Source organism: Alligator sinensis, unplaced genomic scaffold (assembly GCF_000455745.1).
Source record: "Alligator sinensis unplaced genomic scaffold, ASM45574v1 scaffold1343_1, whole genome shotgun sequence".
Lineage (NCBI taxonomy): Eukaryota > Metazoa > Chordata > Crocodylia > Alligatoridae > Alligator > Alligator sinensis.
In genome coordinates this window covers 518,686-545,066 of record NW_005842810.1, presented here as the reverse complement: position 1 = coordinate 545,066, position 26,381 = coordinate 518,686, and the positions used below count along the sequence as shown (strand labels likewise).

The following is a 26,381-nucleotide window of genomic DNA, read 5'->3' as shown; positions in this document are numbered from 1 at the left end:
GACCATCCCGATCACACCCCAAATTAACCTTAGAGAACACAGGTTCCCTAAGATACTTCGAAGTGGAGGGCCTTCATCGGATGTCTCATTTGATGAGGGTTAATTTGTCACACAATCAGCCACTTTAAAAGCGCTCTGCAGCCATACATGTGTGTCATGGCATGGCTGTAGAGCACTTTCAGGGGGCCAATAGCACAAACTTAAACTTCTGTCTGCACCCAAAATGCCTGGATCCGGAGAAAGAAGGGAAAAAAGTTTTCAAGAAAAAAAGTGGTGTATTAGTATCCCTGAATTCTGCAAGTCATCTATGCAAAAATAAAGCAGAGATGGCACTACAGCTGTCAACATAACTGCTCATGTTTGAATCATTTTATCAACTACACTTCTACAAAGAGGCTGATGAGAACAGACAACTTCGGGTATGGCAAAAACCTGCAGAGACTAGAAAGGAAAAAAAATGAGAGAAAAAGAAAGAGACAGATATCAATACGGACAGCACAGCAGATTCTATTATCAAAGATGTATGGGCTCAGACAAAAATTACCTAAAAACTATTGCCACAAAACAGTAGCCTGTGTTAGTTTACACACATTCACAATACTGATTCATTTGGAAATTACACAAAAACACTTTTGCCACATTAGAAGAAAAGGTGATGAAATAGGTCTATATTAGTTTTTAAATATGAACTACAATGCTATTATAAATATTTGGCAAAAAGTTTTTGATATTTGAAACTGCAGACCTGGAAGTTTTAATGGGCAGCCTTGTGTCATTGAGCTGAATGGATTCTCTCTCTCAAAAATACCACAAAATCAGTAGTGTAAGAAGAAACCAGTTATGCATGTCAGCAACTGACCACTTCAACAGATTCAGTATTTTGAAATTAAATGGAAAAAAAGGATGCATCAAATACATACCCTCAAAAATCGTTACTTGTAAAAAAACGAGTTCAAAATACACTCAAATAACCAAATAAATCCACCATTGAAGATGGTAGCCAAGACTTCATCTTAACAGGCAAGAAAAGATGGAATCCAGCCAAACTGTCGTCCTAGAAGTCTTGCAGCTGTGACTCGTTTTACAAATTTGTCCTTCCCTTACCCACATGCTGTCAGTACAAGTGCTGCACAGCATGCTCTCCAATCTCTTGTGAATTAACAACAACAGACTTTAGTCAAAAGAAAGAAAAAAGCAGAAACAAGTTTCATGTGAATTTAATGAGGCAAAGCTGTGGGAAAAACACAGGACCTCTTGGTCTGTGCCTTCATATTATATATAGGCCAAAATTTTCAAAGAGCCTGTGGAACATAATGAAGATACCTTTTGTATTTCTCTATGGCTAGGGACAGAAGTTGCACATAAACCAGTTTAAGTGATCAGAAACTGGTTTAAACCTGTAGCAGAACAAAAGTTCAGTGTACATAAGCCAGTTTCAAAATGGCTGAAACTATTTTAAGATAAACCTGGTCAAATGTAGTATCAGACTTAACAGATTTGGATCGAACAGGTTTATGAAACTTCTGTCCCAGACCCCTTCCTGGTTCAAGTTAAAACACAGTCCCCCAGCATCCCAGCATGCTTTGCCACCTTGGGCTGGTCTGTGCTGTTTGCTCCAGAGTGCAGGGCTGGCCCCACCCCTCTGCTCTCTGGCTAGAGCAGTGAGGCCTGGCTGACAAGGGGGTGGGGAAGGGGCAAGCCCAGCTGGAGATGCAGCCCAGTCTGTGGGGTGGGGGGAGAACTGCCCCACCAGGCAAACCCCAGTCAAGGTCTGGGGCCGAGGGGAAGGGGGAGGCTAAACACCCCTCCCCCGCTCATGGGCAACTGATGCCTCGAGTCAGGGGGCACTTGCCCCCCCAGCGGCCAGTCATCAATCGGGGGGAGAGGGGGTTTCCCCCCACAGCCGATTCCACTGACCCGCAAGTGGCAGCGGCGCACTGCTGGCAGTTCCAGGCACCCGGATGACACTTCCAGGAGAGCACCGACACTTCCAGAACAGCCCATACTCCCCTGCTGGTGATCTTAGAGGGGGCACCAGCGCTCTCACCTGCCCCCCCCGCCCGGGAACGCTGGCTGATGGGGGGTTCACCAGCACTCTCAGGTGGTGCACATGTACCCCCATGCACCTCCTACGTGTCACCACTGCCCCTGCTCAAACTTACTGCTGGCTGCAACTGTGGGCTACAAATCCCAGGGGCACCTGGAAGCAGGAAGAAGAAGTGATGAGCAACCTCCTGCTGCTGTAATTCTGGACTGTAAATCCCAAAAACCTCAGGGGCAGCAGGAAGAAGTAGTGAACACAGCCGGAGAGCCATGCTCTAGCGCCCCCCCATCTTCTGGCCTGAGCCACTATAGGCATGTGGCTGCATTTCCTGAATCAAAGGTCTGTACACTTCTGTTTCAATTTGATCTGTGCAGTTTAGACTAACCTACAAAGACTGAATTGAATCAGCCTCAGACTTTTTGACTGTGTATCTAGCCTACAAATATAAACCCTGCAACTTCAACTGAAGAAAAAGGCTGAGTGGGAGCTCAAATTGTTTTCTGTCTTTTATGCAGGGATTATCAAGGAGAAGAATAATCTGGTTTTCACATGATAAACCAAACAGTTTAGCGCATGAGTTCACTATTAAAATTTTAGCAGGAATTCTCTGACTATTCCATTTCTGTACAGTGGAATGCAGCATGGGACAACCTTTTAGCACGCATGCCACAATTTAATACCGCACCCTTTAATCCCTTTCCCCTACCTGATCTGCTGCTCTGCGTTTTGTTCACAGCCTGACCTAATACTCTGCTTTCTGATTCCTTCCCTCTGCTCCCTGCCTGGTTTGCTGCTTAGATCCTTGCCCTCTGCTGCTCTGCTTTCTACCCTTCCTCCCAAACTGCTGCATGCCACACACAGAATTAGTATAGAACTAGTGTGGAAGGTAGTCAAATATTCTGTGCATGGAATAAGTGAACGGTTTTAGCTGGCTGGCTTTGTTCCAGATGGCAAACCTCTTCCACTTGACATTATGAGATGTACTTGAGACACACTTGTCTCTGAAAAACCAAGAGTTTCATACATGGGTCTGAGGGCAATCCTGTCAGTTACTGAAAGCATTTTCCATCCTTTCAAGACAAATTAGAGGCAAAAAGGTCAAACCAGATATTACCAAGGTCAGGCCTTGAGGGCTTCTTAGTATAAACAGAGTCTAATCTTTCCAACTTCCATACGGACCAACAAGATCACAGAATATTTAGTACCTAGATATTTTACGATGCTTCTCATTTGTAAACCTCAAAGAACTCAGAAAGAAACCAGGCATATTATTCCACTATACCCATTTTGCACAGCAGGACACTTGAGGCAGAAAATGATAAAGAGTGATTTGCCTATGGGTTAAGCACAGTGCAGTGCAAATAAGATTGTATTTTCCCAATTTGGTACAAGTAAAACAGAAGATACTACAGGGTTAAATAAAATATTCTATGACAATGCAGAGTATTTCATACAGACATTTAAAAAATAGGAAGTAAAAGAAGAGAGAGGGGGTAGTGCAACAAGCAGAGCACAAGCCCAGGATGTTGGAGGACAAGATCAAGTCCCTCTTCTGCTTAAAGTGATCTGAATCCATTTCTCCCACTTTACAGATCAACGTCTTAAGCACCTGGCTGTATGGTATCCCAAAGTGGGTACCCCTCAATCCTGCTGGAACTGTTCTACTTTGTGCAAAATACTTTAATATTGTTAAAAAAGCCTGGTGGGACACCTGGGCTAAAGTACAGATGGCCAAAAAGCCCTAGGTTGAATTGATTCAATCTTTGAAGGTTAGTCTAAGCTGCATAGATTGAACCAATCAGCAAGTGAAAGAGACATTCACTTTTGATTCTAGAAATGCAGCCACATGCCTGCAGTGGCCCAGGCCAGAAGTCGGGGGGCACTACAGCTTGCCTCCCTGCTCAACTGAAACAAACAGGTTGGGCCAAGGCTAGCCTCCCCCCCCCCCGGCCCCCTGTGTGTGTGTGGGGGGGGTGGGGGGGAGGGTTGTGAGGGAGGTGCAATGTATCCTGGGGATGCTGGAGGATTGTGAGTTAACTTGAATCAGGAGGGGACCTGGGGCAAAAGTTCAATAAACCAATTTAACCTAGATCAGTTAAGTCTGATCATATACCCATCCAGGTTTACCTTAAACCAGTTTCAGCCATTTTGAAAGTAATGTGCACTAAACTTCTGTTGCGTTGCAGATTTGAACCAGTTTCTAATCACTTATACTGTTTGATGTATAATTTCTGTCCCTGAACCAGTGAATGTTCATTTATACAAAAAAGGAAGAATTTCAACAGGAGAGACTGAGAAGAGAGGGCACCCAGGTGCCCTTCAACTACTGTGCTACTGATGAAAGGGAAAGTCCACCAATTCTGCCATACACCAGAAGTTCTGTGAAACCAGCCCCCAAAGAAGTTTGCCATAAAGCACTCACGCACAGAAAATAATTCATCCAGCTATAATAAAACAACAAGTACCAGAAGTGAGAATAGAAGCTATCTAAGCAAGATCACTGGAATCTCAATCCACTGCCATTTGCATTGGGCTACACTACAGCTTGGTTACCATCAAATGGACAATGGATATTCAGGTTAGCTAGTTAGTAAATACTGTAACACCACTGGCAATATTCGGCAGATACCATTTCCTCAAGTATGAAAAACTCTTCTGTTTGAAATCTGGAATCTGGGGAGGATGACTTTAGATCAAGAAATGGTAGACTTTTATTGAAAAATTACAGTTTAATGGGGAGTCAAGTTCAATCTGGCAAAATTAGTTTCATACAATTCTATGCACGCAACTGAAATATCAGTATGTTTGGAGGATACTTCATTCTGTAGAAAGACATGGATCTTAGGAAAAGTACTGCAGCTTTTCAGAAAAATATTTTTAACACGATTCTTTGTAATACTTAACTGTTCTGCTGCACCCTTACTGTTAAGGAATTTCCAATGGATAAGAAGAAGATTCAGAATCCTTCATGTTTTGAGAAGCAGCAGCAGTGAATCAAGTTTTGTACAGAACCCTGGAGATTCTGCACCTTTGGCCTTTTTTAGTCTGCACAAAATTCTTCCCATGTCTTTGATTCGTAAATGAAACCATTAATCATGCAGGGAGACCATATAGATTCCCAGATGTGCAGAAACCACATATATCAGCTGTAAAGGCGCCATGCTGAACTATTCACTCTGGAACTTCTAGCAGTTTGGATTCAACAGCAATATACTTCTGTAAGCATGTCTACAACCTGCAGGTCCAGAGGTTCATTATCAGTTTCTTAAATCTAGGAGCAGCATTTTTTTGTTAAATCACACTCATCCCTGCACCCCACCCCCCTGACAGGAAAGCAAAGGCCCACTGTTTCCAGGGTATGCGTTCACCAGCAAAGAACAGGCACAGAAGGGGTTGCAGATGGAAGACCACCATCCTGCTTGCCGGGTGGATTAGGCCCTGACCTCCCTTGCTGGTGGACAGGTAAAGGACAGCCTGCTGAAGCCACTGGTGTCCATTCCAGAAGTGCATAAGGAGCTGCTGGGGCTGCCAGTGACCCTACTCGAAAGGCTCTATTTTGTAACATGACATCTGTTGTGTAATAGGAGACTCAACTGTAAACTAAACATAGGAAAGAATGTGGAGGGTATAATTCTGCAGACACGCACGTTTTTTGGCAAAATAGCCAGCCTGCGCCAGAAGCCTGGGTCAAGAGTCAGTCTTATTCAATATAAACAGCTCTTACTAGTTTTCTACTTTGATAGAAACCATTTCAGCTGATGATAAGGTCAAAAAAAAAAGTGACATAAAGGTATGCAGATCCACATTTTATCCCAAATGACTTGGAATAAAAACCACAATAATAGAGCGCCAAACATTCTCTTTTGGTAAAGTAAAAGAAATTCTCCTTAATTTCACTCTGGCAATAAGACAGTTAGCACTACAATCAGGCCCAGGATTCACTATACTACAGATGGCATAGTTTTTATATTCCATTGTGTGATAACAACTTTCATTAGGAGGCAGTTGCATGTAAAGACAGAAAACACTAATCTCAGGCTTTCACTGGAATCAGCCCTTCTGCTTAGGGATGGGTCTGAACTACAGCCTCAGATCTAAATTCAGTTTGATACTTCGTATCACCAAATACCCGATTTCAGCCTTTCAGGATCACAATTATTTAAGTTTGGGATTTAGAGCTATCCTTTTTAAGTATAATTAGAAAATTTACTTCAGAAAAACTATCTATTATTTATAATAAAAAACTTTCATGTTTTCTCACAATAAAGTCAGGACTTTATCATAAAGAACTTGAAGACATATCTATAAAACCATTTAAAAAGAAATTGGAAAAAAATATCCAAATATATTTGAGCTATATCTTTAATTAGGCAATAAAAAGGGAAATAAATAATGGCTGAAAATCCACCAAAGGGTTCTTATTTGTCTGTATATTAACATTGCACACAAAAACAAAACTCAAGACTAGTGGACCAGGAAGCGAGAAGGAAACAAATGACAAAAATTGGCATAACTAAAAATAGACTACAGGCCAAATGCAACCTACAGGCAACCCCTGCTTAATGCTGTTTCACTATAATGCTCATTTGAAATTGATACCCGACTTCACTTAGCACTCAGTGAGTTTTGTTATAATGCTCGCAGTTGAAATCTAAGAAATCTATGAAAATCTTAGGTCATTAAAAACAATTGCGGTCGCCATCTTGGGTCGTCAAATACTTCTGGTTTCGCTAAACGCTCATTTCACTTAACACTCAGTTTTTCAGGAACCAATTAAGAGCGCTAAGCAGGAGTTGCCTGTATTTATTTTGAAGCTCAGATACCCATCAGCTAACTGTCTATGCAATCTCTATCTTGATCCAAACTGAGTGACCATTGGAGCAGAACAGATCATTGCTTAAGGGAACTTGTAATTTCCCTGATATTTACATGTATAGAGAAAAGCAATTGCAATATTCTCTGTGATATGCCCCTTAAGCTCTTACATATTGCTAATGTGTCCCTCAGCTGCAAAAAGTTCAAATGCTCCTCCATTAAAGAAACTTCTGCTGAAGATACAGAACAGTTGAAGTCCAACAAACAATCTTAGTCCTCCGCTCTGTAATTACTCTTCAAGTGAAGATAATTCAGCATCACCACACTTGGCAATTGGAATGTAGTCTTCAAGTCTTATCTCTCCTTCATATGCCTTTGTCTCTGCATTCATCCGTCACTCATAACATGTCAAAGAACACAGCTAATCTTTATGCTTCCTGGAACAGTTTATCTGAAAGACACTCAACATGCTTTCTTAGGTACAAGAATTACAGCATATCACCTAATGCAAACTAAGCAAGCCAGACCAATTGAGAAGACTTATAAGCCTCAAACTAGAATGCACCTTTAGATGTTATTATCATAACGGGAAAACAAGCATAGTGTTAACCAAAAACACTTCGAAGCTGAAACCATTATTATTTCCTTGAATATTCTCTGCTGGAACACCTTTCTCTTTGCCAGTGAGATAGCCTGTAAATGGTACTCTCTACAATAGACTAGTTACCAGTCTGTTTTTGTTGAATTTAATGAATACTTTAGTATCTGAATTCCAAAACTTTACTGCATCCATACAAAAAGAACCTTTTTTGTAGGATCTGCATGTTTATGCTCTTAATACTATCTTGTAAAGTAAGATATTACAATGTATTCAGTTTATGCTAAATGTCTGATATCTAAAAAATTAAAACTTATGTATTGGGAGGGAGAAATTTAAAAAAACCCCATTCATAGCAGAAGGGCACAAGTCTCTTTTGGGGAGCTCCTCCCCACCTAGGAATATGTCAAAGCATCAAGTTAAAAAAAAAAGAGGATAGCCCTATAATGCATCATGCTCCTTAAAAGTCCATTACCATTTCACTGGCTAAAGGAAATGAAGATATTAAAGCTGATCTTTACTGAAACCGTCTTCAATTAGTAACAAACCAAAATTAATAGTGTCAGAGCCTTTAGCTTTCCAAAAGGAAAACATATCCTGACCATGCAAGATACAACTCAAGGATGCAAGAATTTGCCATTCCATTAGTTTCTGTGAGATTTTTAACTAGCTGTCCATGTATACCTATAGAGTACTGCCAGAGACTTTTTCTCAGCTTGCTAATATCAAATGACAGAATTAAATTTAACCAGCCACCATCTCAAACAGCATATAAAGAGGAATATCCTGAATTACATTCTAACATGTAGGGAAGAGACAGAACTTGTACACTTTGTACCAGAAGAGAATAAATGCACTACTGATATGACATGTTGGGGTTCATAGCAGAGGTCCAATAAAAGGAAGGTGTTTACTGCAACACTCTCCTATAGGTTGTTAAGAAGGTAAGAGTCATATCCAGGAGGCATTTAGGATAGAACAAAAAAGAGGCAGCAAGACTGATCTCTTAACCCTTACCACTAACATTCAAGAAAGAAAAATGGAAAAACAACTAAACTTGTAAAACCATCTCCTAAAGTGCAATCTCTATTCTTAAAAACACTTATATAAAAATGCAACCTTCTCTCAGCTTGCCTGCCTTACAATCCTCAACTGGTGTAACTATGTAGTATCAACTTGAATGTAAATCAGCATAATATGATGTGCTAGAATCCTGCCTGCTGAGTTCTATGACAAAAGTTATTTCAAATGAATTAGTTCCTATTCTTATACATTAACAGAATGGTTCCTAAATTACACTCAGGGACACCTCTGAAATCACTTCATGGAACAGTGCAGGTTACACACAGGTATCGCTAAGGGCAAAATTTGGCCTGCAAAATATATTACTCGTGACAATGAACAAAAGTGAAAGAACCCAGGTTTGACTTTTGGAGTAGTTTGTAGTACTAGCAGTACTGACCCTCCTCATGTCCCCTCATTCTTCCATTATGTTTAGCCTGAACAAACATGATATTTAAGTTTCAGTGAGTTACATAGTGAGTAATGCCATATTTACTTTGGAATGTGCCTCTGTAAAGATATATTTCAATTTATACAACGTCATGAGAGACAAGTGGCATAACAATATGAAATAAGGCTTCAGCCAAGTTCAGTGCTGTTGACAAATTCCTTTGTTTTTGTGGTTTAAAAGTAATCAAACAAGGCTCTGATTAATGTTAATTACTATTCTTAACTATAGATTATGAAATCACAAATTAACATCTCAGATGTTTTAGATGGATGACACAGGTGGTCAATGTCCACATTTGCCTCATTTTATAACAAGTAGGTTATGAAACACAAACCAATCTCAAAATAACTTACAAGAAGTTAAAAACATTTCTTTTACTACTATTTAAATGAGGAGCTGCTACACAAAGTGTAACAACATCTTTTCTCCTTGGATATTATCCCAAAAAAATCAACCGGATCTCTAAATAAACGAACAGAAACGTGGTCTGTGGCAGATTCCCAATTGCTCTGGAGAAGGCCCAGATCATCTCCATTTAAGGCCATGCAAGCAACAGCTGCACATTTTTGTACAGCAGAACAAAATGAAGCAGACCAAAGCCTCTACCGCGTATCCCTTTTTAAAAACATTTCTTTTCTCACGTCCTCAACTGGTCCATTGGTGTCCAGTACTTTGTAAATGTACACCGAAGAGATGCACAGCATACACTTGTATAAACTTCTCGAGCTTGTTGCACTAGTACATCAAACAGGAAGCACTTTGGGCATTATAGAAACATAAAAACCATGGAAAACTGCCCTTCCCCACGTCATGAGAGACACAATCAGTATGTCTCCAAGCAGTATAGACAACACAATACTTTCACATTGACTCATTTAATCTAAATTTGTATAATTATATTCAAATATTTTATTTTTTTTTTTTTTTAAAGACAGTCCTCAAAGAGTTTTAGAAAGCACAGAAAAGGATTATGAAATTCCTTAAGAGGCCAACTTTAAATCCATAGTACTTATTTGTTCTTTATTTCCTTGGAATATCTTATGTCAAGTATCATAATTAAAAAAATAAACTACTGATTTGAGGGGAAACTTTTCTTTCCAATGTCATTAAAAAATCATTCTTTATTTTTTTTATATTTATGAACCCCTGAAGCAGCAACAATCCAACAACAAAAGCAAGACTCACAAAAAAGAGTAACAAAATGACAGTAAAATACTACTTTTACCCCAAATCCATCTGTATATGGATAGTATGTTGATGTTATAGTCAAAATAAATGAGATTTAAAAAAGATCAGAAGGAAAGCAAGTAAACTTAAACAGAAGACAGTTTTAGCAACAGTGGTACATGTTCTCTCTCATAAAAGGGCATGGTGCATGGTATAGCCTTCAAAGGTAGCTGTACTTTTGCTGGACTGCATCATGTGATAAATACAGGATGCCTTCTTTATAAAGGGCAAATACATCTTGGTGTCAGAGATGTAGAATGCTAACATTGCCACTATGAGTGACTTATGAGGCCTTTTGCACAAGTGAAGAATCATCATCCTTCCCTAAGGACCCATTCAATTAACTTTGATTTGAAACAATAACCTCAAATTTTCTGTTCTTGATTTTGCAGGACAATTCAAATTTACTGTATTAGAATAAAATAGTTAAACTCTGATTACATTACAATCCATTCTAACAGTTTCACAGGCTTGACTCTGTTAAACTAAAAGTCAAAATAGAGCTTACTTGGGGAAAAAAAGGGCACTTATACACATGCTCAGGAGGTGGGTGGGGGGAACCTTTAATTAGAGTGGCTCCAAGAGCCATGCTAATTAAAGCACTGTCACGTCTTCTGTATCAGCATCCCTGCACTTAAAAATGGCAGCAGGGGCACCTGAACTAAGCACATTTGACAAGCTTTAGTTCAAGCTCCACCACCGCCATTTTTAAGTTTGGGGACGCTGATACATAACATTTAGGAGGCTGCTGGAGCACAGCAATTACCATGCTCCAGCAGACTCACGTAATAGAGTCTCCTCCAACACACTGGAATTCCAGTGCTTTAGAGCAGCCTTGGCGCTCGTTTATAGATAGGTGCCCAAAAATGCTGTAAGACCAAACCTTCCTCTTGGTCCTCCAGGATGCTGTGTATCTGGTTTCTACTGCATGGGCCAGGGCATGGCCTGTAGGCCAAGAACCAGTGCTTCCTTTTTACTTGTACAGCATCTAGCCCACTGTCTGTGTACTACATGATAATGACATTTGTTTACAAAATACTTGATTTAGGAAAGAGGCTAGAGTGGCAAATCTTTTCAATCACACGGGAATAATTTGGAAGCTTAAAATCATCCAAGTTTATTTAGAGCAAAATTCCACCCCTTAATCTAATCTCTGGATGTGGCAATCTTGAGATGCAGTATAAATTGCATAGACTCTCCTGTGGTAGGGAAGAAACGTTTTGGAGAGACAAGATGATAGTCCTTAACCCACTGTATGCCCCAGGACATCAGCTGCATAATGCAAAAGCTATTCACCCCATAACACTAACCCGCATGTAACAAATAAGCAGCATCATAATCCTCAGGACCTATAAGAAATGGAATAATTTGTATCAACCAAATTCTCAACAGAGGCAGGTTTTTATTATGAACAAACATTTTGCCCTTGATGCAGCAAATTTACCATATCAAAGAATTTTAAGACTTCTATTTTTGCCACAGCTCCATGAAAAACTATATATTAGCCTCCAGCCATTCCACTGAATCATGCCACTACTTAAGTTCTTCGGTTTCATAATGATTCAAGCTGTTTTTCTGCTATTTACTGTAAGTAGACAGCACCTTACAGCTTCCCCCTCTCCCTCACGGACCTTTAAGAAAGGGGAAATATTTCCAGTGTTTAATGTGTTACTGCAATAACAAGTTTAGATGAGCAACTTCTCCGCTTTAGAAGACTGTATCGCAACCAATCACAACTTCTGAATTCCTGCATGACATCATGAGCCCGGCCTCTGAAACTTTTGTTATTTTTTTCTCCACCTACTTCAATTGTTCCCACAAACTTGGTGACAGACTCGGACAAGTTGCCAGAGAACTCCAGACAATTTCCCACAGCTCAGAGCACACAATTCTATAATTCACTAATAATCATCAACAGAGGTAAGGGATCTCTCTTTTTATTACAATCTACTGTAGTTGCAGTTTCTTAAATTGCTCTGCTCAAATTTAACAGCCGATATTATTCATACCATCTTAAATAAAACCTCAATAGCTATCTTTTAAATGATGAAGGCATTTCATTTCCAATTCCAGAACAGGAAAACATAGGGCAAGGGATAAAAATAATAATAAAAAAAACAAAAACGAGAAAGCCCTATGTATTCTCTCTTTTTAATATGGTGCTTTAGAATTTCAGATAACCCAGGGTAAATAGTTTATACCAGAACTTCCCCAGTTATTTACTAGATGCCTGTGTACCCCTGCCAGCATATGTTTTATAGTTTAACCCCTTAAATGCCAATTATTATTATAATGAAAATTAAATCCACCATTACACAATTTCTCCCATGTACCCCCCAGAGATGTCTTTGCAGTACGCATACTACAGTTTGGGTACCCCTGGTTTAAACTAACAGTATTACACAACAAGGTTAAAACTTTTATCATTCCTGCCCAGTACTTTTACTTTTTTTTTTTTTTTTTTTTTAATATAAACTGATTTTTTAGATTTTTTATTATTAAAATTTTTAAAAGACTGTAAGGTTTCATATTGATTTTTTTACTTACCTTCCCATTAGCAACCCAACATCAAATCCTAGAAAAGTAAGCTCTCTTTAAGTTGGAAAGTTGGTTCACTTACATTGTGCCAAAAGAAAACTTTTTCTGTCGTTGGGTACATTTGACTGTAGTTTAAGAAGCATCAAAATGCAGCATCCAAAGTTCTAGTGCAAAAGATTAAGAATCATAGATCTTCATTTCGTAATCTTTTTAAGACTTTTTTTTTTTTTTATTCTTGCTGGCCAATACAGGCACCTGAACTTGACCCAGAGGATTCCTACTACTACGCAGGATAATTCTGCTAAAATCATCAAATACTGTCATCCCAAGAAGCCAACTCCCTAATTCATCCCCGAGTTAGTGCTTGAGCACTATATAAAAAAAATAAATAAAAAAAAAATCAGAGTATTTTGAAAAGCAATCCTCTTAAATTTGGCCCTCTATAAACAATGCGTACAGAAATCCTTTAAAATAAAGCAGATGAGTTTAAAAATGAACTATTCATTTGGTACACAGAAATAGTTGTGCTTCTCATAAACATAAACTTGACAAGTGCCAATGACTGCACAGATCAAGAAACCTGAAAATTGCTGTCCCATAGGAAAGGGTACACAAAAGTGTACTTAAAACTTAAATCTACCCCTGTTTTAAAAGTGGTTTTTTTTGTAATCCACATGGACCTCATCACATAAGCATGTTTAAAGTTTCAGGAAAATTGTGTAAGAATACAGCATTCTAATGTATAGAAATATTCCTCATCACCGTTGATACCCATATACAATGTCTGTCAGCATTTCTGAGAGCTGTATGCACTGATGAGATTACACCCAGTTATCTGGATTTGTACGCAACGTGTGCACAACTAGACCCTTTGTTTCTGGTTCTGAAGGAAGGGCAGGAATACATACATACATACAGACAGACATTATATATATATAATTTTTATATATATATAAAAAATGTGGGATTAACACTAAATGTGAGTCTTACCAGGATGGGCCTATAATCAAATAGCAGAATTTTTTTGTTACTGAAATTTTCAAATTACAGTATTAGCAAACTACAAAGATACCTATGCAAGTATAAGGGCACCTTTGGTTTTATTTGCTTTTAATGGAGTTCAATCAAACAAAAACACATGCTAGAGAGCCCCTTACAAGGAGGTACTCTGAAATAGCTTCAGAGTCCATCTCCTACGCCATATGTAAAACTTCTGCAGATATATCTGGCGCAAAATCACTTCAAGCACCTGAACTGTGCCCACTCTATTCCTTCTCCTTTCCCCAACACTGCTTTTGGATCATCCTAGTGGCAATATATATGTGTATTTATATTACTTGAATCTTCTGCCTCGATTCAGATTTGACCTATATGCTTCCTATTACTTTGTCAATTAGTATTACAAAAGCAAAGAGAAGTTTAAAACCCAGATGGAGAAAGAGCTCCTTCCTCTTAAAACCAAGAGGGCAGGGGGAAAGCAAGCAATGATATTCCCAGATTTTGGATGGGGAACTGATACATACAGAGAATGAGCAATTTCCCCAAAGTTGCACAGGGATTTTGTGGGAGAGTTGGAAATTTAACCCAGATAACCTATCGTGCCTCAGTATAGATCATTCCAATGACCTGAGATCCTGGCTTATTTTATTCAGTTATGAACACTATAGAGAAGGTGAAAGTGTGGTTACTTTAAAAAACCAATAACTTAAGATATACATGCTCAATTAGAAACTGAGCAAGTAATTAGGCACACATGCTATAAGGTGTTTATTAAAGTAATTGCTAGACTCCTTAACCTTTTCTGTTCTCATCAGCCTGAAATTCAGGAAAAAGTACAAACTTTTTGGTCTCGAGCAAGGGTATAAAATATAAAAAACAAGAATACAAAAACTGATTACAAAGCAGGGTAGGGGCAAAATCTGATTCTAAACCTTCTGATTGAGTGTAAGTTCTCCCCGTCAAATTGTACAAATGACAGATACTAAGACCATTTCAGTGTCAAGATACAGTTTATCTTTTCCCTTCCAATCTTAATTTTAGATCGTTTCCCAACTGACCATTTGACTTCCTTTCAGCACCAGCTTTTCCCAATTATCTAGGTTAATTCTTGTGGAGAAAGTTCCTTCTCAATGTGACAGAGAAGGGGTGCCATTTCCAGTCCTTCTCATCTGTTTGCACTACACTTTCCTCATTTCCCTTTCCTCCTCTGCTTATTTTCTGCCCTTCTATCTCCCTGCCGTTCATTTCCATTTCTCCTTTCCTGGACCCCATGTTCTATTTTAATTCAGTTCCCCCACCCTGCTCACTCAGCAAACTTCTGTCTTCCTGTCCACTCCATTTCTATTATAAAACACTAACTACCCCATCTCTTCCCAATGCTTCAGTTACCACCTTAACTGATCTCTCTCTATCCCTTTTTCTGTGTAATACTCATATTTGTCCCAACCACTCACTATATAGGAATATTTTAGTGCGCCCCAAGAGCTGTCTCTTTCTGCAGGGTCTGCAGGATCACCACCTGGTACCATTCTCTATCCAAGACAACTGAATCAGTCAAAGTAAAAAACAAAAACTTGAACCATAGAACTTAAAGCTGAAACAGTGTTCAGAAGAACTTCCATACCATGGGTGGATGTATAGGAACTCAGTTAATAAACAAAAAAGCAGCAGACTACAAGCAGATCATTTATTTCCATATATTGCCGAGTCCCCTCACAAGTCTCTCCAGCAACACTGAACACTTGTTCCATTGAACTGAACTGAGCATAAAACAGTAGACAAAGGACCTCTAGTGGTCTAATGAATTAGCATTCCTCCTCTTTCCTAGGCTGAATAAAGGAGAGATTTCAAGGTGACAAAAGGTTCAGTACAGTTAATGGAAAGGTACTTCAAACAGTGTTAAGGTGTTCAAAATGAGTCAACATATTGTAGAATGAGCTTAATTTTAAGTAATGATAAATACAGGGCAAACTCCTTTAGCTAAGGAGGAAAAACAGTTAGGTCTCCACACTACCCACAGATCCTTGCAGGCCTAGAATGATACATTTTGTTCCATATTTGGGTTTGGGTATTGCATATCTGCCTCTAGGATGTCCCCAGTCTGCACAGACACCCCCATACAGCAGTGGGCAGCCCTAGACAATGGCCTTGCTCTCTTTTGGTTGAAAAAAGTTCTAGGTTCTCAGCAGCAAACCCAAATCCTGCTCATTAGTTCTTTCCAACCTATACTTATCTTTACAAGCAGAAGAGTAACTAATCCAACAAATGTTCTGTGATGGACTATTTTAAGCAAGTTTCCAAAAACATAAATGCACAATGGTACTTAAAATTTATTGAAGAGGCTGATTTTCAAAAACCAAGTGGCAGATGTTGCTTTTTGGCGAGCATGCTATCAAAGTAAAAATACCATTAATTACTTCATCACCTGGTGGTTGTTTTGTATGCCTAACTATCCCATGAGATACCAACAAATTGCACGTGTCAAATACCTTTTACTTCACTGATATCATCGCTGCATTTAGTAAACATATGACAGGAAACAGGCGGTATCTAAAATTGTTGTGGCATTTCCAACGGAGCCAAATTTATTCTGTATGACTCCAATGCAATCAACGTAGCTACACCAGGAATGAATATGGCCTACAGTTTTAAACTATGTTCAGATACCACCTCTCAGTATGAAGGACACTCAGAAACACGGATAAAAATAACCATGCACATTCACTGAAATGATGTCAGCAAAGAACCAAGTAGTGATTGTGACTTCTTGTAAGACTTCATGCAAATGGGACCCCACACATAATGGCACGTAGAGTAGGTAATGAGGCCTTGCACCATTCAGGAGTTTATAGCACACAAAATATCCATACAGTAATAGAGTCAAAAGGTTTTTTGTTGGAGGGAGGGGCTGTGCAATACTTGGCACATCATTATATAGGATACAAGGTTACCTGGTTTATGGAGCTATCAAATATATTTTGTCCTCTTGCTGCACTTTGGCTCAGAGAGGCCTGTAACTCTTGTGTGTGCATACAAGTGTGACTTGCACAATTCTGGACGTTGAACAAAAATGTTTGCGCCAGTTACCTAAATTTGGGTCTCTCTCTAATGCTGTTTTTGACAGCCAATGGAGGCCTTCCCTTTAATTAAGCAATTCTTCATGGCACCAATATACCCAACTGTTCCTTTTGACCTTGTCAGCTATCCACACAGCTGTGTCACTGAATCTTTTTCTCTTTATGTACACTTAGGTGGGCGACAACAGTCATGGAGGATTAAGGCAGAAGGTATGTGTTTGCTAGCTGAAACCATGTACCTTGTAAAGAAACACGTGCTGAAACCTAGACACATGGGCATAACTATATGCAGATCAGATAAGCTCTCCACCCAGAGAGAGTGGGCGAGTAGAGAAAGCAGCAGTCAGAACTACTACTGATTACTTCCCGATTCTTTCAAAACCTTGCACAGGTTCTCTAGCATGATAACGCTATTTACTGCATCCTTCCCCCCCCCCCCCCCTCCCCCCCCCCAGTCATTCAACATATATTTATTCTAAAACACAAACGCATATATTTTTACTTACACCACTTTCCCACTTACCCCTGGATGCTGGCAGTGTACTATATATGAAAACCAAAGCCAGGGCTGATTTCACTTAGCAATTTTTTCACCCCTTCCAACAGTGGATATTACTTTTAACTTTATAAAACAAACAAAAAAACCCCAACAACCTAAAGTTATGTGTCTTTACTCAGTGTGCGTGGTCTTTCTTAATAACACAGCAATTTGTGATGAAGTCATTCTCAGCAAATAAGGCTGCCTGTGAAGTGTCAACCTCATGGGCTGCTTGAACAAAATTATTTGTAACTACTACAAATCTTGCCTGGAAGATAAACATTTGAATGCAGCTCAGTCCGTATTAGGTTACGAGAATGGATAAGTATTCATTTGAGTCATGAGAACTCTTGTGTGTGGGCCTGAGAGACAGCAAGAAGAATATTCCAGGCAAATACTTGAAAGGTTGCTATACCTGCTTTCATCACTTCAGAGTCAAGCAAGGTTGAAAAAAAAAAATAATGGCAACAAAATATATGTGCCTGGTGTTGTTCTGTTTGTGTTAATATTAAGATCAACTGAAAATTCAAATCAGTAAAACAAATAAACAAAAACCAAGTAATTTTCAAAAGAGATATTATGACATTGAAGCAACAGAAGATACTAAAATATTTATGTGCAATCTGGTTTCTTTTAGAAGTCACTTTTTTTAAGTGCTCTTGCAGTCTTTAGTACTGCAAGTGGAACTGTCCTGGTTATGCCATACATTTTAATAATAGCACATGTAAACTGACAGCCACTTACTGACTTCTCCTGTGGAGAGGCTTAGGAGAAAATATATTTAAAAAAAAAACTTTGAGTCTGACCACAGGCTATTTCCTATGAGATATTTTAGTCAGATCTGGACACAGACTCAACACCACCTTGTAACATCCATGGTTCAACCAGAATGACTACTCCATTTGTGGGATGGTAGGTAACTGTCACATACTAGTTTTTCATCCTTTGGCAGTTCCCTGTAGAAGGGATGGTAGTAGTCTACATGACTTATTTCAGGGCGTAGACTGAGGAAGAATACCTGTTAGATATGATTTGATATAAACTTACAAGAGTAAGCTCTGGTTAGGGAATGTATTGAGACAAAGAATAATGAATACTAATGCTGAAGCATTTTTGTGTGTCAAGGAAGTGATGACTCTGCTGGGGACTGTACAAACAAAAAACCCCTACCATTGCTCTGAACAGTTGGGGGGGGGGGGGGGGGGGGGGGAAGGACAGAGACTTTTTTTGCATTTATTTTTTTTTTTAAACACCAGATTACTTGTATTCCCCTAAAATCACTATGTTTGAAACAGTTTCTCTGATTTAAGAAATTACAGCTACATTTTTTCCCTCCACAGTTGTGGGTCTGAAATGGTTTCGTGCATGTTAATATATCTAGAGCATCTTATTTCTGTCCTCTAAGAAAGTAATTTCCCAAATCAAAGAATGGATAAATTTTCTTATACTGTCAATTCTTTTTAAATGGAAATTCATCAACAAGGACCTATTTTCTTCTCTGTCCAAGCTGAGCTATTAAGAAATTAAATGGATTTTCCCAAGTCAGTGGAAGCCATAAACAAAATCTAAATCACAAGACCATAATTGCCTCTTGATGGATCCAAACCAACTCCAATGAATAAATTGGGAATATTTTCACAGGCTCCAAAGGGAACAAAATTAGAACCTATAGATCTAATTCTGGGAAAAGTGAAGTATCCCCAACACCCATTTTATAATAAAGCATCACCCTGAAGCAGCAGATGTCCAGTACCTCTCAGGATAAGGCTGCACATGTAGTTTGTGTGTGAACCTCCTTTATCTTTAAAACTAGTTTTCCAAGTGAAAATAATCATAAAAAGTAACCTCACTTTTTCCTTTCAGGCATTATCACAACTGTAATACAATCTACACTCGTACTGATCAAAACACTTTACTTTTGTGTTTCTAACTCTTCACTTTCCTGCTTTCCCAGCTCCACAAAGATTCTTTAAAACCAAAAAGAGAAGATAATAAGCACTTTGCACTGCTCCTGACAACTTCTGTTCTTTACCTGCACTTCTAAATCTTCTGGCTTGTGTCCTCCACTTTGCTGTTGCCATGGAGAAGGTCCAGTACTTAACACGCTCTGCCCTGCGGAGAGCCTCAACTATTGAGGTGAACCCACAATCACGCCAAAGGCTCCGGGATCTCTTTGTAAATTTTTTTCTTATTTTAATTTGCCTCTTGCTTATCTGTATCATTGTGATGCTTCTTTGAAGTTCCACTACTTCTGAATGATCCCCTCCACGCTATCCTATCCAAAAACCGCAAAGGGAGGAGAAAAGAACCACGCAAGAAACTCCCAATGCAAGGATACCTTTGGGACAGGGCCTGACACTTGGACTAGAGCTATCTGTCAACTACCACACCACCTTACTAGCTACTGTAAAACATATTAAACCCAATTCTGTCTTGAACAGTGATTTAAAGCTTATTGTTAAAATGCTGTGCATGAGCTAACTTACTTGTTCGTCTTGTCAAGGGGCATCTTTTGTGAATGTTATAAACTACTGCCTTTTCCACGGACTTGGGAAGGTCACTGTGCTACTCAACTAGTTTCAGCCAAATCAACTAAAATATTCAAACAGAAATATTACTTTTTGGCCAGCGTACTTTAATTCCCACTTCCAATCACCTAAGATACTAAACATATTCATAACTCGAATCTGGAGGGGATCTGGGACAGAAGTTAAATAAACCGATTTAAAGTAAATCAATTGAGTCTGATATTATATCCATCCAGGCTTATCTTAAACCGTTTTGGACTTTTTGAAAGCAGTTTACGTGCACTGAACTTCTGTTGCATTACAGATTTGAACAGGTTTCTGATCACTTATACCGGTTTGAGTGTAACTTCTGTTCCTAGCCTTTAGTGTTCACACACATGCATAAAAGATGGACATTAACTAGCTGGTCTACAAGTAGTATATTTTTCTAACAGGGCTATCTTGAATAAAAGCCACACATCTGTCTTGTGGCAAGTCTGATGTTTTGCCATGGAAGTCAAATTTTGCAGGAATCAGAAACAGAGCAGAAGAGCCACAGACCATGGGCCAACAGTGGCCCATGAAGGTGTTGTTCATAGGCAAAACCAAGACTTTCTTTTTAACTGCTCATGTTCATTAGGAAACAGCCAAGTGCACACAAATATTTCCCCATTAATAATTATCCAAAGAGAAGGTATGCAACTATAAGAAGAGGCCCACATGATCAGGTACAAAAAAAGCAATCTACAGAATAATCCTTCTAAATATATGGCTACACTATTAAAGTCTAAGAACCTCTAGAAAAAAAAAAAAAGAATTAAGTGATCTCCTAAGAGCAAAAATGAAACTACAGAAGCCTACTTGATGCAGTAAAACTTTACACCACTGAATGGTTAAAAATCAGTGCCATGACAAAAGTAATTTATAAAATCAACAACTGTGTGTTAGATTGAAGCCCTCTCTCTGCTGCCCATATTTAAATACGTACAATCTTTATACCAGCAGCAGAGTCAGAGAAGCTCAGGATCCAAGGATGTCAGTCAGAAAAACAGAATTAGTTTTTAAAAAGGATCTATTCTACTCCCATCTGGGTGTGCAACTGCTATTAATATAAAAGAGATGTCAAAGGGAATTTCATGCAGATACTAAGGAAGAACAGCTTGCCCCAGAACTAAATGTTTGTTACAGGAATAGGGATTAATGATAATGAATAATGGGAAGTCAGAAAGAATGAAGCAGCAGCATAGCATGTGGTGTAATGTAAGACTACATGGGCATGCCTTGCATGTTTAAGGCAACAGTTATGTAGACAGCAAACCCACAGAATGTGTATGACAGCTATAGGCAATAATCAGAAAGCTACTGTATGATGATTACAACAGTCACTGATAAGATTCAGCAATCCTCTGGCTCCTATGACCTTCATTTAAGGACAGCTGCAAATTCTGCCACTTGCACTTCTAGAACATATTAGAATCCTAAATCTGCCCTTGAAGACATGTGAAAAAACTGTTTCAAACAACACCTTGGTATCTGCGTATACCCTCCGCACAGTATCACATGCTTTTGAGTAAACCCAAATGCAGGAGAGCATTAATTCTAAAAAGTATATCCTTATAATTCTTGCTTGCAAAAAAGTTCTGCTACTGTTATTTAGAATATGCTTATGGGAAAGTGTAACAGAAGAATTACAGTGAATTCTAAAAATTTAGTTTAAAGGGAACGAGAATATTGTTTACAATTAAAACTGTAAGTGGTCTCATTTTCAATTTCATGTCTTTCCACCATGCCCCACAATTCCAGGAGAAGATGTTAGTAAGTCCAGAATCACTATTTATTGTAAAGCATCTAATACACATTAAGCTGCTACTGCAGAAGAAATATAATTTAATGCTGAAAGCCTCCCTTTCTGTTGGTGCTGGAAGGTTCCAGTTTTCAGTCTGTTTCGGTGACGTTTAAAATGTATTATACCTGAAAATAACTAGTACTAAAAATTTATTTTAAAACAAAACTGTTGGGCTTTTGTATACAAAACAAAAGAAAACACCCCCAAAATGGCAATTTGTACATTCTGGAAACACCTCATTGGGATAAGCTCCACTAGAGCCAATTTGTTTTTGCAATCCAAGTAAACACTGCTAAAGGGGAATTTTCCTCATAAAAATGAAACATGGAATTGAGACATTGTTCGCTTAAAATAAAACAAACAAACCCGAAGACTTAAGAAACTGGAAACCCTCCAACCATTTGACAACAATGCTCGTATGTAGCGTGTACTGTAAGGTCGCATTTATGTCATAGGATGCCTATACACGTGCAGCGAGGCTGCTCTGCCACACTGTAATTACAGTGCATTGGAGCAGACTTGATTAATCAAGCGAAAAAACTGTCGATTAAAGAAGTCTGCTGGAGCATGGTAATTACCAAGCTCCAGCAGACTACAACGTCATGCATCTCAGCAACACCGTGCTGAAAAATGGCAGCAGGGGCGCTTTAATTAAAGCACCCTGCCATCATTTTTCAGCATAGGGATGCTGATACACATGACACTCTGGGTGCTTTAATTAGATTTGGAGAGCTACTCAAATTAACCCCCCCTCTCCCCCCACCCAACCCCCACTCCCAGAGCACCTGTAGAAACGGCCTTAGGGTTCTGCTGATAAAAAGAAATGCCCTAACATTTCTATCTTTTTCTTTTACAAAACTAATGCCAACAAAACCCAGAGATAAAAATAAAGCTTTTGTGCACATTTGGGTACAATTCTCATTCTTTGTATATTTATCTTTAAAGTATTTTATTTCTGTTTACTAATAGTGATGGTATTAGTTTAAAAACAAGATGTTCAAATGCAAATTAGAAACACAAGACTTAGTTCTAACATCTACTATGAATTAAAACCATAGGAAACTAATCAGCACAAAACTTTTGGTTCTTTATATTTCTGTATTTTAAATTACACTCACCAATCACTGTATACAAACAATAGAGTGCGTTTGAATACAGTTCACTCCCTTTTTAAAGGCACAATAAAAAAACTCTTAATACTTTAGATGACTTTGGATTAAGTTTTCGTTTCTGTATTCTGCTTTACTACATGCTACACAACTTTTTGCTAGTTTCTTACAAACACGACAAGAAAATAAACAAGAGATAATCTTGGATCAGTCCTCCCAAAAAGGAAAATTCAAGTTCTGAACTTCTAACTGTCCCCAATCCCCTTGGACTTCATAGTTGTTAGGGGCTGGAAGGGACCTTACAGATCATTGGATTCAATGGAAGTTCTCTCTTCCACTGAACCCAATGATCTGTAAGGTCCCTCACAATCGTACTACTCAGAATCAAAATTACTCTTCCCTAAAAAACAAAACAAAACAAAAAACTTTATTTTGTAGGACCTCTGTGTACAGCCATTTTACAACAGTTCAGGGTACCCATTTGAGCATTAGTTTTCTGACAGAGCAAGTCTGGGCAGCAAGGTCACAAAAATAATGACAGTTTAAAAACCAGCAGGTAGAGACGACCATTGTGTTTATCCTGTATTACTTTTACAACCATTATTATTGTTCCTACCAGGAAAGCCAAACCTCTTATTGAGAAGTTTTATGATGAAAAGGCAAGTATAGAATAGACCTAATCAGTACTGCTCTTGCAAAGCTATGTAACACTAATGACTCTCACTGCAGAACCATCCATGCTGCATAGGTACACGGTGCATGGCATATACTAAAATGTACATAGCTTTTTGGGCAAACACATATAGCAGTATAAATGCCAGCCACATTTTCATTCACCTTCAATTTACTAATTTAAAAGCAGAAATGCTTTTTAGCTATACTTTACATGACAGAAACTAAACCAAGTACAACAAATAGATCTGTTTATACAGTACTTCTTATAGTAATAAATTAATCCCAAATTCATCTACGGGCAGATCTATTAACATCCTATTGGAACCTATTTGGGCTACAGAAGCTTTCATTACCAGACTCCATCACTTAACGTATAATAGAGCTACAGCTTTGTACAGGTAAATATTACTACCAGAATCTAGCCCATAAAATAAGAAAAATATTTGTAAAGTGCTCCTAGAAACTTTGAGAATCCCATTTAATGCCTTATTACAAAGATCTTTTTTACCTTTAATCTCCTCTTCCCCACTCTTCAGCTTGTAATAGATTTAGCATTTTGTAGCTGGAAACTGAGAATGTAAGTAAGTATAAATCAAAGGACTATGATTTTCATTTTAAGGGAAAAAGATCAATTAACCTTTCGTATAACCACAATAGAAAAATAAAACATATTGATAATATGTACGGAGCTTCTAAGCAACAGCAGTCTTTGTTAGTAAACTCCTAAAATATTTTTAAAAGTTTAAACCCAGACTCAAAGAATGTGTTTTATTATTTTTGGCATGCAGCTTTGCCAGACTGTTTATTTTATAAAAATCAGTTATGCCATTTAAAAAAGATACAGGAAAACTAATATCTTTTGAAATTCTATATTGAACAAACAAAAGCAAAATTCCTTCCTGTTTGGTGAAATAGAGGGGAAAACTGGCTTATCTTCAAAATGAAGTTTTGGCAGTATTTAGTAGGCTGTGTTGAACAGTCCTATTTGTTTCTATTTTGTTTTTACAATTGCTAAGTTATTATTTTAAAATAAACTATTGCGCATATGCTATTAAAAGCACTAAAGTTGCAACCTCTGCCAACTCTATCTAGATTCTTAATAAGGCTTTTGCAAAAGCAGCAATAAATCTTATGCAGCACGATGTTGGCAAAATACAAAGGGTGTGACTGTGCCACAATGCTGAAAACCCTAAAAGGACAGAATTTTTAAATTTGCAAAGACACATCTAACCCATTTTAGAAAATTCTTACATTTTTTGAAACAAAGAAATTTTAAGCTACTTGTTACTAGAAAATAGGTCTTTCGGGAGCTATAAACCAGTACATTCCAAAAGCTCCTTGAAGAGCACCACACACATTCTTTCATTTTCAAATATAGTCAAATGGTACATAAAAGCAATTTCTTTTAGAACTGATCAGTTCCTTGCAAGTTATGAAGATACAGGAGATAAGAGCAGCTAGCTTAGAAAGTTTGGCAAAAAGTTTAAAGTTCATTTTAAGTCATTAGTTACTGTGAACAATTTTCTCTTAGGTAGCAGAAACTGAATACAGGTAGAAAACGTGAGGATACAGGATGAAATACATGTGAATTCCAATTGTTTACTACAGAAGCTGAACCAGCAGAAACTGCAATCAAGAGTCAGCTGCAAGCACAAGAGGGCAGACCTGTGAAGAGCATGGATCTTGCTAACAACCGAGGACTCAACTTGCTACTCAATTTCTTGCTTATTGTCATGGTGCTGGTGCTTGTGTTTATTCTTGTGAAACTCATGTGAACCCCCGTACAATCCCATGTTCCTGAAATGATAACTTAGCACTTCAAAGTATCTGAACTTAATATGCAACGCTGTACAGACAGAGAAATGTCTAACAGGATACAACCAACACACATTCAAATATCTATCTTCCAGCAAAAACAGATCTTAAAAGATAAGCATAATGATCTATCTGCCATTAGAAAGAGAGAGTGAATAGTTCCTTGCTGGCTACGAAAGGAAACCGTATCTAGGCTGACACCAGTCTTGTCACTGGTACAGAACATTTACTTTAAATATCTATAAAACAGACTGCAGCTTTTCAGGAGTATAATCTTTGCAAAGAGGATTGCAGAAATAGGGAATCTCCACAGATCAGCTTCTATGCAGAATGTGAAACACAGACAAGCCAGAAGGGCAGAAAACATGACTAAAGAAATTGATAGCCAGTTTCAAGTAACTTCTGGAAAGGGAAACAAAAATAAGGTAGGTATTCCCTAAAGAAGGAATACCTACCAAGCAGTTACAGGATTTGACAAGCAAATAAAGTTTAAATATGAAAGCGTAGTGTAGCTTTTTAGGAGATTACCATCCACTGCACCATCTAAGAAGTGAGAAGCCATTGCTATTATGCATCAGTATTCAAAGCAGTTAGAAATTCACCAAATGCTGAGCTTGACATTTTGAGCAGACAATTAATTACAAGATATTGTAAAACAGGCTACTATCAAGCCTCCACACTCTAATAACTAAAGTCTGCTCAAAATATCGTGCAATAGTAAATGGAATGGCCTGGATAGTTGCAAGAAAAGCTCAATGCTGTCATCTACTATGAGTGTAATAAACACTTGAACTGGTCTTTCCAAACTCAACAGGCATATGGAGCAACAAACTATAAATCAACTACTTTTTATGTCACTACACTACTGTATTGTCGAGTCCTGTAACAATTGTCAATGTATGTTTCAAGCAGGAAGAAGTTGCACAGCTACTTCACTATAAGCACTTTATCACACATTTTGATTTATATTTTGAGGGATATTCTGCTTTTTAATATGCCTGTACATTCATATATAAGTGATTCAAGTTGTAATAATGGATGGTTGTTATTTTGATGAAATCCTTTTAGCACTTTGTAAAT

The 26,381-nt window shown here is 38.3% G+C and overlaps 2 protein-coding genes across 5 annotated transcripts in view; one reads left to right on the top strand and one right to left on the bottom strand.

Annotated features, from left to right (window-relative positions):
- Window positions 1–26,381, bottom strand: part of CEP85L (centrosomal protein 85 like) — a gene marked incomplete at its 5' end in the record, with an annotated part of 176,194 nt that overhangs the window by 66,178 nt on the left and 83,635 nt on the right. The window lies entirely within an intron of this gene.
- Window positions 11,413–26,333, top strand: PLN (phospholamban). 4 transcript variants are annotated; one of them, XR_003091705.1, is made up of 3 exons: window positions 11,413–12,117; window positions 16,986–17,021; window positions 25,018–26,333. XR_003091705.1 is itself a non-coding variant. In XM_025191329.1 (3 exons), the coding sequence occupies exon 3, from the start codon at window positions 19,429–19,431 to the stop codon at window positions 19,585–19,587; it is 159 nt and encodes a 52-aa protein (XP_025047114.1). In that variant the 5' UTR covers window positions 11,413–12,117; window positions 16,986–17,021; window positions 19,213–19,428; the 3' UTR covers window positions 19,588–20,689. The 4 variants fall into 4 exon arrangements, 3 of the variants coding, with proteins under 3 accessions (XP_025047114.1, XP_006035227.1, XP_006035228.1); XM_025191329.1 differs by lacking the exon at window positions 25,018–26,333 and adding an exon at window positions 19,213–20,689; XM_006035165.3 differs by lacking the exon at window positions 25,018–26,333 and adding an exon at window positions 19,304–20,689 and having other exon boundaries at window positions 11,414–12,117.